The sequence below is a fragment of the Poecilia reticulata genome, chromosome 4 (assembly GCF_904066995.2).
Source record: "Poecilia reticulata chromosome 4, P_reticulata-male-v2, whole genome shotgun sequence".
NCBI classification, from domain to species: Eukaryota; Metazoa; Chordata; class Actinopteri; order Cyprinodontiformes; family Poeciliidae; genus Poecilia; species Poecilia reticulata.
In genome coordinates this window covers 27,832,530-27,848,743 of record NC_088833.1, presented here as the reverse complement: position 1 = coordinate 27,848,743, position 16,214 = coordinate 27,832,530, and the positions used below count along the sequence as shown (strand labels likewise).

The window sequence follows — 16,214 nt, the reverse complement described above, 5'->3', positions numbered from 1 at the left end:
TCAAATTTGTAATTTGTCATCAACGGATTCTTTCATTGGACCTGTGGATCTCGTCAGATCCATTAAAGTAACCCGGGTCCTCTTGGTCCCATTTGTGATGATACTTTACATTCATGACTTGTTGCTTTAAAACCAGTTGTTTAAATGGTCTCAGTGGGAGTCATGCAGGTGAGAAACCGTTTTCAAGTAATTGCTAGTAGAAGTTTCTGTCAAAAAGCTCTTTTAACCATTTACAGGCAATAAGCAATAAACCAATTAATCGCTTAATAAATGAAAATGACTCAATAATTTTCATTTCGATGATTTAGATTTTTTCTCTTTTTTTTCTATCAAAAACTGGGTGAGAAAAGTCTTCAGTCTGGTCCTTTGGTCTCAACCAGACAATTTTGTATACAAAATTAACTTCATAATTTATTTAATTATGAAGTTACTTATTAGTTATTTCTGTTTTGTTTATTTTCAATATTTAAAATGTCTTTAATTTAAAGTATATTGATCTTTGAGAGAGTGAGCTTTCATTATTATGCCATTACCATTATCTTAGTGGAAAATGGTTTCTAAGCAACAACATTACTGTTTAACGCAATAACTTCCAAGATAATTTCTCATTCAGCAAAAGTTATTGTGACAGGCCTAAACATTCGTACTGTTTTAGTTTGGGAGCTTGTTCTATAATCCAACTTTGCTAAAATATCATCCAATATAAATAAAAAGCACACTTCAGATTTCTATTTGTAAAGTATTTCTCCCTGCACTTCATAATCATGTGCTACGTTGTGTCGGTCTATTGCATCAAATCTTTGAGAAACACTCAGGTTTGTGGTTGTGATGTGGGAAAATATAATAAAAACAAAAACTTTAAGGGGGTCTAAATACTTTTTCTCAGCACTGCAGGCGATCATTTATGAGTGTTGATAGATGACATCTAAACTGCTTCGAGATGGTTTCATACCTTTTACCAGCCTGATGCTGTAAATCCGTTTCGCTCGTCTCATCATTCACTCCCACACCGTTTCCATATTAGACTTTTATAAACGAGAGCCCAGAGGTATCATGGAGGTCCTCCGCCTGCCGGGTTATTCATTCACACACATCGCTCTCTCAGGACAACGCAACGCCAAACGCCAGGGAGGTTTTTGTAGTCGCACTCGTGTCATCATCGTCAAGGCGTGCTGCTGACAGTTGTCGTCTGACCACATGATGTCAGTGTGCACCCTCGGTAGAGCGGGTTAATGCAGCAGCGCCACATCGCTTTATCACATCCCCACATCTGCTTGCTGTCCGGATCTAATGGCATCCTGCATGTGTTGCTGCTGCAGAGTGCGTTCTCTGCGTTCTCTGATACGGACGTTCACAGATCAGGCAGAGTCGAATTGTTCTCTGATCACGTTTTGGTGCAAACGGTTACCTCTGTTCATTGATTGTGATTTCTCCCTTAGATATTTTTGTCTTTTTTTTTTTTGCTTTTTTTGTAATGTCAGAGCTCAATTGTTTAAAAAGAAATCACAGTCCTACAATTTATGTATCTGTTTTTAAATATCTGCCTAAAATTTCTGGACTGTTTTTTCTTTAACGGAAGCGCTTGAATAAAACTAAAGCAGTTTTCGGAGCGACTGACCTCCATTATCTCCGGATTTCACCTTTCAGACATTTTTTTGCAACATACTCTCCAAGTGCACAAATTAACAAAAAGGACCCAGTATTCAGGATCTGTTTAGAGATGTTTTGAGAGGCTTCTTTCCAAACCGTCTAGACAAACTAATTATGTAGAATCATCTGCTTTTTTTTTTTTCTTCATTTTTATTTCTGACTCAAAACAGCTGGGTGTGGAGTAGCGATTGCTACAGCAGAAGCCATAAGAAATGGGTAGAATCTGCCGTTTTCAGTAGTTGAACTCTTCCTTTGACCACACCTTGTCACACCACCGCAGCTTATTTATTCAAACAGCAGAGGGCAGTGAGTTGGTGCACACTTTATTATAACGGCATGCAAAGAAGTTTGAGAAAGACCCAGCTGTTTGCAATGGTGTTTTTTCAGTTTGAGATTACTTTTTGTCATGACGCAGAAGACAAACTCTTTAACAGCCACATAAACAGGAAATGAGGTAGTCATTACTTTTATTAAGTTACCTTGAACATTGCAGACCATGCACTGCAGAAACACAAAATCTTACCAAGTATTTTTGTCTGGTTTCTAGTGCAAATATCTTGATACACTCGAAATGAGACAAAACCAACTTACAACAGCCTTTGCACCAAGATGTATGAGCTTGTTTTAAGTCAATAATTGCTTAATATTGATAATAAAAGAAAAAAGTACTGCTTCCACTGGCAGATTCTTTAAGGAGACATTTTTTTCCATGTTATAAGTTAAATAATCTGTCGGCGGTACTTGCGCTTTTTATTAGTATTCAAGAATGATCGACTTAAAACAAGCTCCTATATCTTGCTGGAAAGGTTCTTGCAAGTTAGTTTTATTTATTTATTTCCAAAACTTTATTTATTTTAGTTTTGTAAGTTTTATTTGCACTAGAAGCTAGACAAAAATACTTTGTAAGATTTTGTGTTTTTGCCGTGTGGTGTTGCACAAGAAACCTGCAGAGAGAAGAAAATCGTTGCAAAGCCTTGAGAATGCACTCATCCACCAGTGTTGATAAAATTCATATATTCACCTACATTTTGGTCAGAGAAGTTTGAATTTTCTCTAGGTCAGGTCATAATTATATAAACGGGCTTAAATACATTCACTGAAATCATTCAATAAGTCCTGCTGAATGTTGTTTAGGGTCTTGTAAGGACAACACAAAGGTTTATTCATCTCTTGTTTGTGTTTATGATTGCAGCTGGTAGTTTCTCCTAGCTAGCAGAAAAAAGATTTTTCACACAATCCTCTGAACAGTGGGAAAGTTCGAAGAACTTGGTGGACATTGAAAAGCTTTATACAACTTAAAGGGGCAGTTTTATGAAAAATTGCCATTTTAAAGCTTGATATTATCTTATGATGTTAATTCCTCATCAAAAACATACATGGAGTTTTGCTTTGGTTCTTTCATGCAAATCCTTTAATCTCTCATAGCAACCATTCAGCTGTGCAAAACAGCTGGGTGGACTTGGCTCCGCCTTCAAGGAGCAGCTCTGCCTTCGATTTTCTTTTATAGCAACTAAACGTAACATAGTTACTTGATTGTGGTGTAAAATGGCACCATATGCCTGGAAAACACATCTTGCTGCCCATTTTAAGTCCTCTGGAACCATTTCTAAACAACAACTTTGATTTATTGTCACAATAAATTCCAGCTAAAGATGTTTTTCACTAGTCAATGAAAGTATCATTGACTAATGATATTAGTAGTCAATGATACTAGTGAAAGTGTCATTCACTAGTATCACTGTACGTCTGTATGTCAGTCAGATCAAACATATCTTGAACTATTTGCCCACAGTGACGAGCAGGTTGTTCAGTAAAATCAAAACAAAACTTACAAACCCTGGAATTTTATTTATTTATTGATTTCATATATTCTGATGATGCTTCCTGGTTTCAATATGACTCCAAACCGGATTGCGTTCAAAGATAATGCGTGTTTTTTCTCCAGGCCTGACAAACGCGGACAGATCTCTGATACATGACGCAGATTATAGGCAGAAGTTGCAAAACTTTTAAATTGGCACAAGAATAAATGCAACAGACTTAAAAAAAATTTTATAATGATGGGTCTCACGAGTAAGGAAGTATTTTGATTTGGGAGACCAGAGATGATGATGATTATGAAGGAGCCTGCAGAGAGCAATTAAATCCCAAAGGTTACCCATCCCAAACAACCAGATCAGCTTGTCGAAACCAACATGGGTACAAAAACAGGCTCCACATCTACAAACCTGGAAGAATCACAAAAAAGTTGGTTTAACTGGTCATGTTCCACCTACACAGCAGTCACAGCGCAAATAGACCATATAAAAGAAGATAAACTAAATCGGAAAACCAACCCATCGCTGTAGGCTTCCTGAAGTTTCTGCTGTGTTTAACTCTTTCCTCTTCGTTTCCTATTAATGTCAAATCAAGCTTGAATTTTTCCAAGGTTTGGTTTGATTGGGTTGAAGAATGTGGAAAGTGGACGCACACTTCTTCTTGTGTAGATTCCGGGGAAAGGCATGAGCTGATGTATGTAAGGGTTTACGCGCGTACACGTTGCTTATAAGTGCAACTTCAACACTGCGATTTAGAGATGGTATCATGACGCCCTGCTGGGGGCTGGGTGTGCTGGCTGAGCTGGTTTCAGTAACCAGAGGTTTTCTTTTTTTTAATTAATATTATTCCTTTTTTCTCCTTCAATTTTTATTTTTTTATTTTTTTTACAATGAAACCAAAAGATGTTGGTGTTCATCTTGATGATCTCATCTTTTCATTGGATTGGGTTACCGATAAAAATCAGCCTAAGAGGAGACGTACATTTAAAGTAACTCTGGAGGTGGTGCTGACAAATTAATGTTTTCCAAAGAATCTGAAACCCTTCAGACAGCCCCGGCTAACCTCCACCCTGTTGTTTTTATATCATGAGACCTGCAAGATAAAGCCAGATCTCTATTTTGATTGACTACTACTTTTCTTTACATTTGGCTCATGTCCCATCTAAGACGAGAAGCTGATGACTAATGCTGATCAAGATATTTAGGTGTTAAAATCAGTCTGTTTGCGTACAGAGACATTGGTGAGAACAAAGAAGAGCATAACAACAAAGAAATGGTGGCTTGTTGTGGAGATATTTAGGGCAGCAGGGAATTTCCATGGGAAGGAATGTTGGAGCTGATAAGCAACATAATATGCTGGAGAACAACTTTTCTATTGCATAAACAAACTAGTATAAAACATCCTTTAACAGTTTACTGCATAATAGAGAACAGAAATGAAGTAGATATTTGTAATGTTTATTGCCCAACATTAAAGTGCCATACAGAGCACAAGCCTAGCTTCTGAGAAATGAAGAAAAAAAAAGCGATGTCCCCATCAGAATTTCTTCTTTCTCAGTACGGAGTCGTTTAGAGTTGAGATTTGCCGATACTTTGTAGCAATCCAATACTTGGTGCCATCATCTAGAATAGTCAAGTAACTATGTCACCTTCAGTTGTTATAAAAGAGTTTATATCAAATATGACTTAAAAGAAATTTTACTTTGTAATTAAGTATCTTGAAATTGGATCTCTGTCTCCTTAAAAACTTCTCTTTCTTAAGCTCCGGCTTCAGGAAGTCATCACAACATGGCTCCTCTATTAACCTTTCAGCAACATTTTACCAGCATTTCACTGAGACGTAGCTCCTATAATGAGCTCAGTATATGTGCAGTTCCATCAGGTGTTTGCTAATTGCTGCTGGCTAGTCTGAAGGATCTGAGTGTGTGAATAACAGATGGAGGGCTGTTCTGTGAGGCAGAAGCTCAGAGGAGGGGCAGTTGCCTTGAATTTTGCGAGATTGGCGATTGGTCAATACCCAAGAAATCGATCTTATCTACCAATCGTATCGACCTCGGCAAAGGTCTGAAAATCAGCCACTGGTTCCTTTTGCTCTGCATTGAGAGTTTTGACTGACGGATCTGCCCACCAGGTCACGTCTCCATGTGTGTGGTGAACAATAATTACCTCACTGTCTTTAATTTAGTGACTTTATAGCAACTTTTAAGACAAAAAAGATTTATCTCATCATTCTTTATCTCACAAGCATCATTCTAATTTGTCCAGTGTCTTTACCCAGCAGTCATTGGATGAGAGTCAGGTTATTCTCTGGTCAGGTCACCACCAGTCCAACCTAACCAAATTGAAACCCTTGCACTTTCTTTTTAAATTTTTTTTTGTTTGTTTTAATAAAATTCATAAACATGTTTTTATTTTGCCTTACATGTTTTTAAGGATTAAATCAATTTATCAAAACGTTCACAGATCCAAAGAAAACCTTTGCACAATCAAAAAAGCACAGAAGGTGGATAAAATCTTCACACACGCTGCTCTCATAACACACATTGTATCACATAATAACACACATCACTGTCCTCATGAGGCATGCTGCTGAAACTTCGGAGCTTGTGGACTCCGGAGCTTTTTCCACGATGGGAATATTCGCCAACTGCCCTGCAGCTATAGCATTACAGTCTCTTTTTGTTTTTTTTCCCAGTAGCACGGTCACATATCTTCATAGGATGCACAAGAAGATATGTAATGAATAATGTAAATAGGCCTTACCCTTTCCTTTTGTTTTTCCAGGTCCCACCTTTCTTCTTATTCTTTTCAGCCTTTTACATCTCGGTGAGTGGATGACTGACAAACCTGCAGGTGCTGTTGAGCAATCGGATCAGATTTGTTTGTGCGCTTTGAAACAACTCGGGACACTTGCCATGACAACTGGAACTTGCTTGATATTTATCTTTTATGTTGACTTAAACGCCTGAAAGACCAGGAAGCAACTTTTCTTCCCTTGGACATAGAACTAGAATTCAATGTTTACTTTGCTTTAAAAAAAGGGTTAGAAACTAACTTTATAGAATAAGTCAGTAGTGGAAGATTTCCTCCAGTTTGACCTCTTGACTTTTTTTTTTTTTTTCTTCCATTGGGTGTTATTGAGGCGGTCTCTGAAGCCTGCCTTTTTTTCTGATTTCGGTGACTGTATCCAGGTGAGGTGCAGTGAAAGTCCTAACCCCAGCTCTGCTGCATAAATACACGGGGAAACTAGCAAAGCCTCTGGCTGAAAAGCCCAGCCCTGCTCTGCCTGTTTGGGCCGGTCCCTCTCTTGGTGATAGCTTACCTCTGGAATTCAGCAAAGCTTTTTTATATTCCCATTGATTGGACAGAAACAGCAGTACGCGCCTACAAAAGGGGCAGTGTGTGCAAACTCCATCGTCCTCAGCCGCTTTTTGCTGAAATACAATCACTCTTTCAAGCAGAGATTTGCTTTTTGTGTTAGGTTTTTATCTTGTTTGGGGTTTTTGTCAGCCCTCCTTCCTATTCTCTCGGCACTGCATTTACCTTTGGAGGGCAGAGCAGCGAAGGGGGGGTATGAGGGAGAGTCAAAGTGTTCGGCAGCAGCGGCGGTGTCATTCTGAGCGTACTTGTGTAAACAGGGTATGGTGATTGCATTATGATGCAGCCCCTCCCTGCCACCATGACATATCAACAGCTATTGTTTAGCCTCAGGTGTTTAATTCTGGTTGGCAGGAAGCGAGCTGTTGCACAAGGCATGTGGTAAGATTTGCACATCAGCATGACAGGTCATTAGCAAAATCAGAACAGCATTGAGAAATCGCCTGCATTCTGCTTTTATTTGTTTTTGCTCGTATGAAATCCAGCTGTTATTTCTACTCAGCGTTTGTCACAAAGGCTCTGACCACAAACTAACGGTGGTTACAGTTGTTTATCATCCAGAAATAAATCATATCAAACATCATAACATTTGTATTAGTGACTGGATTTTGGAGAATGTTTGATTAATGGCTCCTAATATATGTGAAGTCCTAATAGCTCTTCTCATATTTTAGGTTTGTGGTAAATTTAATTTCTCTATTAGCAAAAACTAAAAAACAACTTCAGATATATAGAACTGTGAAAACATTTCTGTCCCCCTAAATTGTGATTAACATTTTTGTTCGTTCACTGGTCAAATCAAAAATGAATGAGTCCTGTCTGACGATGTGAAGTAGGCTAAAAGATCTCATGCCCATTTATGAACAGACGAGAAATGTTATTGTCGTTTATCCTTCTGGAAAAAGTTACAAAACCATTTCCAAGGTTTTAAAGCCATTACCTACATGTCAAGAAAACATGGAACAGTGGTGAACCTTCCCAGTAGTGACCGGACGACTAAAAATGGCTAAAACTTTAACGGTCCGACAACACAAAATTTCAAAACTTAAAATTTTTATAATTTTGCCAAACATATTATCTCTTTGGTATCAAAACCCACCTCTTCTACTCTACCAACCAAAGAGCTCTTTGTCACATCCAAGTTTGGGAATTGCAGTTGTGGAAATCTCTACAAGAAGGATTCCTTTATAAAATAAGTTGACACCATAAGATTGGGAATTAAGAACTTTGTAGTCTGTTTCTATGAGGGTTGTTTGGCAATAGCAGCGGCGGAAGTGAGCGAAGCCGTTCAGTCCGAGTTGTTCCGCGCATCACAGCAATTAAAGTCTGAGCAATAGGACTGTCCAAGACGGTTTATGGCTGGCATTGTTGTCGTTTGGCTCACCACTTCTTTCTTTGCAATGGGTGGATGTTCATTTACAGGGCCCGCAATTTCTGGTAAATTTCATAGCGTAGCTTCCTGTGCAGGCGTGTTGATGCATTATGGTAGGTGATGACCAAATGTTAGCAAATTTTGTAAAATCAGATCTAATCGAGTCCACGCCACAAATAAGTAATTGTTTCTCAATAGTGGAGTGACCAGGCCGTCTGTATGAACAAGGGCTGGTTTTTACCAGGCTAACTTTTAAGATTGTTCAACAAACCATAATCAGGTGATCTTAATATATTGAGATGCATAGCGACAATTCAGCAATGACTGCATGTACTGCTCTTTGTACAGATGGTTTAAGTTTTAGTGGCTGTTGTTAAATCTCAGATGAAAGACTGTTTGTAGTTCCATCTAAAATCTTGATATCCTGCCTGTTTTTCACTGATCCACACCCCCTCCCCCACTCTCCTGCCCCCACTCTGTACTCTTGTTCTCACACATGAGAGTGTTGGACCGTGACCCCGGGCCAGCAGTTCTCAATTCTTGGCTCGTGTCTGTGTTGAGCCAAGCATTTACCACTGGCTTGCTCAGATTCACTGGGGATGCAAACCGTTTGAGATGATTTTACAGCTGATGGACATCATGGCTTCTATAATTACTGCTGCCCTAATCGGCAGTCTTAAAGACGAGAGCCTTCCAGAGCTGATTTTAAAAAGAACACTGCTGCAGTTCAGCTCTCAACCCTTGGATTGGTTTTCTCATTAGTGGATGTATCTTTTCATAAGTCAGTGTTGACATGTGTCTCCTTGAAGGGTTGAGGATCGGGCGGCTCTATGTGCTGGCAGACGGAGACGTCTGGACATCAGGACTGTCTCAAGCTCCAATTAATTATTTGGTTAGCAACAACTTTAATAGTTTGTTGGAGATAAATGATGCTGGAGCTCCAAGATAGTTTTTTTTTTGTTATATAGCCAGTTTTGATCTAATTTGAAAAGGTTATCCTCTCATGATGGGAATTTGTTTGAAACAAGACTTGTTTTTGCTAGACTTCAAACAATATATTCAGTTCACAAGAAAGGGTGATATGCAATGAAAAGTTCATATGAATGAGTTTTTTTTGTTTGTTTTTTTTACTTTTGTGGTGTTCATGCTTGTCTTAATCTACAGTAGAGCGTGACGGGAATAAGACGGGAACTTTAGCATAATGTACATACATACTTCCTGTGATTGTTGGTGACTAACGTTCGCCAGTTCGTACTGTGATTAGAGATTATTTTAATTAGTAATTTTGCTACTTATTTTATCTTATGCCCCTTCTTTGCTTTTGTTACAGATGTATTTATCAGCAGACTCTGTCAACAAGGTCTAGATTTCTTTTTAGCAGGGGCCAGTTAGGGGCAAAAACTGTAGAAGAGCGGTATACTAAAATAGCAAACCTCCTCACTCCTCTTTATTTTTTACGTTTTTCAAACTTCCTGTGATTATTTCATCTTTGTCCTCATTTATTTCAAGTAGCATTGCTTTTACATTTTGTAGGAGGCTGTTTGAACCTTCATGTGACCCACCACAATTTGAGGCGTGGCCAAGAAAAACTTGCATTCATTTTAGGTCTTGCACGCTTAGATCCCCTGATCACGTTTGACGGGCATACAGTATGTAGAGATTTGCAGGGATCTTGAAGGCATGTAGGTCAGCACCCACATCATTTCGAAGATGAGATCTTTGAATGGTCGGGGTGTGTTTCCACTCCGGTCTTCTGAGGTTTTCATTAAGCTGAGAAAAGATATGACCCTGGGGCTTTTTCATTTGTATTGCAGTATTTACTTTAAAACTAACCGAAGAAAGAGGAGAAGAATGACAAGACCATGAGTGCACTTTAGCTTACTGCTAAGCCTGGCATACATAAGATTGTCTGCATTAAGTATTCACTCAGAAAACGGATCACTTACCTGGTGATGCATACGTGTGTGGGTGTGCAGGTATGATACGGTGACACAGGAATTACATTCTTGCGTAATAGCATCCTTTGACTTTGCATTGTAAGTTTATTCAAAGGATGCATTAAATTGCAACACATGCAAATACATTTCATTTTCAATGGGAATGTAGTTTTCATTTTGCCCAGCTTGTAGCCTAACATGTTTTTTGGTCCATGTTAAGCAGAGGTGGCACAGCTTCCCACAACCCTGGTTTGAGTTAACTTCAGAGTAAAAATGTTTCTCTTTCTTTTAAATTGACCACTAGGGTTGGTACTGATGGCGCTTTCAATCTACCATTAGAGAAGAATCTTGTCTGATTTCAGATGCTCATGAAGGGTGCTGTATTAAACCAATAAACCATACACATGGTCCAAACTTCCCACTAATTGTCACACCAAAGGACTCTCCTTTTCAGCAACATTTTTTTGTAAACCTGACGTTCTTTACTGACATTCATTTGGCATAAACTATTGAAAGTACTCTAAGATTCTTGTTATTCGCTTTGAAATCCTCACTGAGAAACATTTTTTCTTGATGTTCAGCATTCCCCAGTCTGTCCCTCCACATCCCCGGTCACCTCCCTCCACGTCACACTCCACGTCATACCTACACCCCCGGTCACACTCCCGGGGTGTAGGTATGGGGGGCTTGGACAGTCTGCTGGTTTCCATCGTGGAATGAAGAGGACCACCTCTCCTTGGTTTGGGTCTGACTGCCTCTCTGGGGTATCGTTGCCTGGACCTGGGTGTGCAGAGGGCATGTACTGTAGGTGGTGCGAGTGTGTGTACGGCATAAATTCTTGTGTGTCGTTATGTTGGGTGGGAGTGTGTGTGCATGAGGATGGGAACATGTGATTGTGATGTGTGTGTACCTGGTTATGTCAGGTCTTGGACTGTGTTTCTCCTTGATCATCTCAGACCTCCCACCATATGTGTGATCTATTCCTCCCCTGATCACACTCCCGGGGCCTCTGTCCACCGATGCTTTGCCGCCTCACTCCAGGTGACCGCCTTGCGGGGCCCGGGCCCCCTGGCTCTGCTGGGCCAAAGACGATACAGTCTTGGGCTGCGGTTGTCTCTAAAAACATCCTGTATTCATTAGTACAGTGTACTTTCCCGTGACGTCTTTGTTACATGTGCGTATGTTTTGTGTTGTGTTTTCTCAGTTGTATTTTTTTCTCTTTCTGCAGGTGTAGATGCAGACTTCTAGGCTGCTTTCTTGTATTCTCTGCATCCTTCTTTCTGTCCTCTATTCTTTTTGCCCCACCTCTCTTCCTTTCTTTTCTGTCTCAGTTGTATTTGATATAAGCCCAAAGCAATTTCTAATAAAGCCTTAAATCTATGTATTTGTATACCAAGTGGAAAAATACAGCAAAAGCTATAATGCTCCGTTTGTGAAAGTAAATCTGTCCTGACAAAATCAGCCTTACTTTGAACCCACAACTTCTGCTGTGTTAAAATTTTACAGCTGCCACATTTTTAACACAGTAAAACAATAGAGTTGGTTTTTTTAGTTAGATCGCAGTTGGATCCTTTTCTAAATTTGTGATGTATGTTTTTTTAAATACTGCGATACAGTAAGACTGTGTTGTTTCTGGTTAAGCATGTCTTACTGTGGGAATCTCATTGTGATTTTCTTTAAATTTTTATGTCTAACTATAAGCCTTCACAGCGCTGGAAGCAGCAGTGAAAACTCTTTTATATCTTAGGCAGCCTTGTTCTTTTCACATAATTTCTTGTCCAGAAAACAAAACAAAACAGGAAAAAAAAACAAACAAACATGTTTCCTTCGGATCATCTGGGTGTCTGTTGTAAGCCAGGGAGAGATTGACAGATTGCGCATGGCTCCCAAAGCAAAACAAAAACAAGATGCGCATTCAGTGCCCCAAGTGAGCTGTGACAGGAAGCTGAAAGGCTGGACCAAGTGTCACTAACGCTGACGAAAAAAACAAAACTAAAACGCTTGTGTGTGTGTTTTTTTTTTTTTTTCTCCAGGAGAGACGGGGATGGGGTGCGCATCTACTGGGACCGGCTGAGGGAGCCCACGTTCACCTCCAGGTGGAACCCCTTTGCCAACGACTTCCCCTTCACCACGTTCACTCACCATCCTGTGAGGAACATCGACACCTTGGCTGCTCTCTGTGACGTAGGTGGACTGATGACGGTTTTGCTTTTATAATTATTAGTTTCCGCAGACGCTGTGAGAGAGACATGTTGTTTCTTTTTTTTTTTCCTAATCACAGAACCCATGTACTGGTGCTTCAAGGAATTTAGCCTGTTACAACATTTCTGTTCTTAGAATAGAAAAATGTTCTTCTGGAGTTCTCAGAATAATCCGCAGATGCCTTAGGATTTATTCTATAAAGAAAAAAGATATATTCCTATCAACCCATCCCTCCCAATTTAGTGATTTTCATAGTGAAATGGAAATCCAGACACATTAAGGCTTCAGTTGCATTTTGCTTTCAGCTGCCTTCCTCCAACCCAGGTGTAGGTGTTGTTCTGACATCTCCATGTTTGATGGTGCGGTGGAGTGAGTCAGAACAGAGAAATGACTAACTGGAAAAGGAGCCTCAAAGACGATTTATTTGGAACTGATCATTTTCAACTCTGAGAACTGAGACACACATACACACGCATGCACACACACACCTGGATCCAGGAACGAGCTGCATGATCTAATCTTATGAGTTGGTGCTGAAGGCAAAATACATGAAAACTAATTTGAGTTTCAGAGATTTCACATCTTTATTGAGGATAGGTTGTTTTCAAGACAAACCTTTACGAGAAATATTTGGTCTCATTGCACCCCTAACTGTCATCTAAGTCTTTTTAGAGTTTAGCAGCCATGTGTCATGTCAAATTAGTGACATTAATAAAGCGTACATTATCCAAAATTCTCCCCTTTATATTAATAAATAATAACCAGCATTTGTGCCACTAGTGATTTTCTAGAAACTGAGTTTCAGTTTCTTGTATTGAGCTGCGTTTTTATTTTCACATATTTTTTCTGTTTAAAAATGTGACTGCATGCTCTGATGTTTACCACCGTAACTGTTTACATGGGCAGGGAAATGTTGAAAATCACACGACTGCTTCCTCCTAGTTATGGAATTTGTAAACCTGCTCATTATTCACACTGAAAGCCCATCCCAAATCATCATCATCATCATCATCATAATATTACAGACACAAAAGAAGGCCCATAGTAAAAAGTTAAAACAAACAAAATAAGAAATAGGAAAAAAATAAACATGACACATATTATTCACTGAGTCACAAATAAATGATGACGCAGGCTTAGTTTTAAGACTATGGTGGCATAAACAGTTTAAACAATTCCAATTGTTTATTTTTTTTTTCGAAGTCAGAATTTTGAGAAAATAGTGAAAATAAGTTTTGTTGTCAGTGACCCTGATCTGCTTCCGTAGAGTTCAGAAGGCATGTACAGATAATTTTCTTGCAATTTGTGAAAAGTTTTTCATGCATTTTAATTTGCGAGACATTTCCAGTGAAGGTGTCAGTCTGAGGACGTCCTTTACATATTTATCCATATTTCTGCCGCTGATTGCCTACCATAACCAACAGAACACATAGCGCTCATGTAATCTCATCATGTTTGAGTCCTTTGCTAAAACCGCTCTGTTTACATCCTGTGGTTCACCTTTTTTATCCAGTTTTAAAACAAAGTAATCTCAAATGGCCGTCTTTCTGGTTTTTGGCCACTTATTCCTACATTTTTAGCCATTGTTCCCCCCCCAAAAAAAGTCCGAACGTCACCTGGGACTGAGAAATATCGGCTGGTAAAATGTTGCCTACCGATCCACCTTACATCCTGGCGCATGTGGAGATCAAACTGTGTGTTACAGCAGGAAATGGTCATGTCGCCTTCCTGCCCCCCTGAGGAGACGAAGTGGGACTTTGTAACAGACCTCAGTACCGAGAACCGTCCACTCTTTTGTCCTGATTCTGAGTTGGTCAGGATTCATGATTCACCATCCGGTTTGTTAAATATTCCATCAAAGCTTCTTTGTTTTGTTTTTGTTTTTGTGCAGCTTTCTGTTCTCCAGCTGCTGGTTTTTAAAAGTCCTGTTTTTGTCTTTTTGTTCAAAGGCGTTCAGTCGTTTTTAAAACGAATGTGGAGTTTCACAACGAATGTAGCCAAGTTTAGATCTGATAAAATGGCGCGTCTTCACACCTTAAGGTGTGGAATTTAAAAGGGAAATTGCTGAACATTACTCAACCTCCTTTTTAAAAGGTGTCATCAGTGATGTTGCAATCAGGAATTTGATCCCGTCTTTGGTTAAAAAAAAGGGAAAAAAAGTTTATTTAAACAGAAACTGATCCTCTACAGCAAGATGCTTTTGAAAACTGTAAATGAGGTGAGGCTGCTTCTAGAAACGATACAATAAACAGTTTAAGTCGGACTAAAACTCAAACTTTTTTCTCCTTGAGGCTAAAGATCCTTTACCTCCACATGTCTGAACCTGATCATTAGTGTGTGTGCGTCGCTACACTATGAGTTATGGACAGATTAAATAGTGTGCCAAGCATCATGTTTGTTTTTACTTTCACCTTTGTTTATTTTATTTGAAAGAATCTCTTTTTTCCCCCCGTGGATCATAACCATACGCCAGCATTAGCTAAAATCTGACGATTTTGTGTCAATAGGACAGTTTTACGTTAAATGCAGTGCCTTAGAGTAGTTGCCATATATAGGAACGCAAACATTTCTAGTGGCTGCCAAAGTGGGAACATCCTTAAAGCTGCAGTATGTAGCTTTTTTTATTTTATTTATTTATTTTAATTATTTGTTCAAAGCTATCCCCATGCCTTGACAATGTGGTGTGAGATAGATAATATGTGGAAAAAATCCAGCTCCTTCCTGAGCTACTATTTTCTATCTGAGGAAATAAAACCCAATCAGAGCCAGGAGGGTCTTAGCGCTGTCAATCAATCTTGTTTACGTGCTGCTAAATATGCTGATGGTGGAGAAACGACTTACCGTAACAGGAAAACCGTTTATCTGCCGACATCAGTGGCTATGCTAACTAGCCTGAACATTAACGACAGGCTCTGCTAGCTGCAGCCCAAACAGAGAGCAAGGGGCAACACGGATGGTGATTGACAGCGCTACGGTCCGCCTCCTGACTGATTGGTTGTTGAAGGTAAAGGAGCTGGTTATTTGTTTTTGTGGTTGTTTCAACAATTGTATACATATATGTATTATAAAAGTAACATATGGCTCATTTTAATATGCCTGATGGTAAAGTCTGTCTCTGCCAGGGAGTGAAACAATCTCCAGTGAAAAGTTGTGATTCAACACTCTGACCTCATTTCCTCATGTCGTGGCGTACAGGTGTGTTTTCTGGGAGGTCAACATAGTTACTGGGTGTAACTCAGCTCCTGTGTAGCACCGAGGTAAATATGCTGCTACTGCTGTGAGGAAAGGATTTAATTACCCCGCTGAGGCAGAAATTACAGTTATGCTTGGCAGCACTTTACGGTTAGGACATAGATGTATGTTGACATACGAGAGTCCCTCAAACAGTTTCCTAATAATGGATATAAAAGCGGTGAACTGCACTGGTCCTCTAAACAAGATAAACTAGAGTTTATCTTGTAAACTCTGTATTTTGTCTCAATTTTTGAAATTATTTCATATTATTGCCCTCAAATAAAGAATGTTATTAATCAGAAATCCAGGGGATCTGCATCCCTGTGTGTGAGGACTGGTAAATCCTTAACATTGGAATATACTGCTTTATTTTACTGATGTGCATCACTCATTTCCATCCATTACACTGGTCAACAGACAAAAAATTATCTGGGGTTTTTCAACTCTTTTAGGGTCATGTTGATGTGCCGAATGCAAAAGTCACTTTGGTTTTCCTCAATCAGGTCAACATTCTGAAATATGGAGCAACATGAGCATCAAAATGCATGACTTGTTCTCACATCTGGATCGATTTCCTGAGGATCAATGAGTGATGAGCAGGAGGAGAGACTCCATCAGGACAGA

General features: G+C 39.3%; 1 protein-coding gene across 2 annotated transcripts in view; it reads left to right on the top strand.

Annotated features, from left to right (window-relative positions):
• tprg1 (tumor protein p63 regulated 1) overlaps positions 1-16,214 on the top strand; it is a 38,946-nt gene that overhangs the window by 20,609 nt on the left and 2,123 nt on the right. For both annotated transcript variants that reach the window (XM_081606621.1, XM_008407666.3), the window contains one exon: positions 12,188-12,338. In XM_081606621.1, the coding sequence (XP_081462747.1) occupies positions 12,188-12,338 (151 nt within the window). The remainder of the gene's footprint in view (positions 1-12,187; positions 12,339-16,214) is intronic.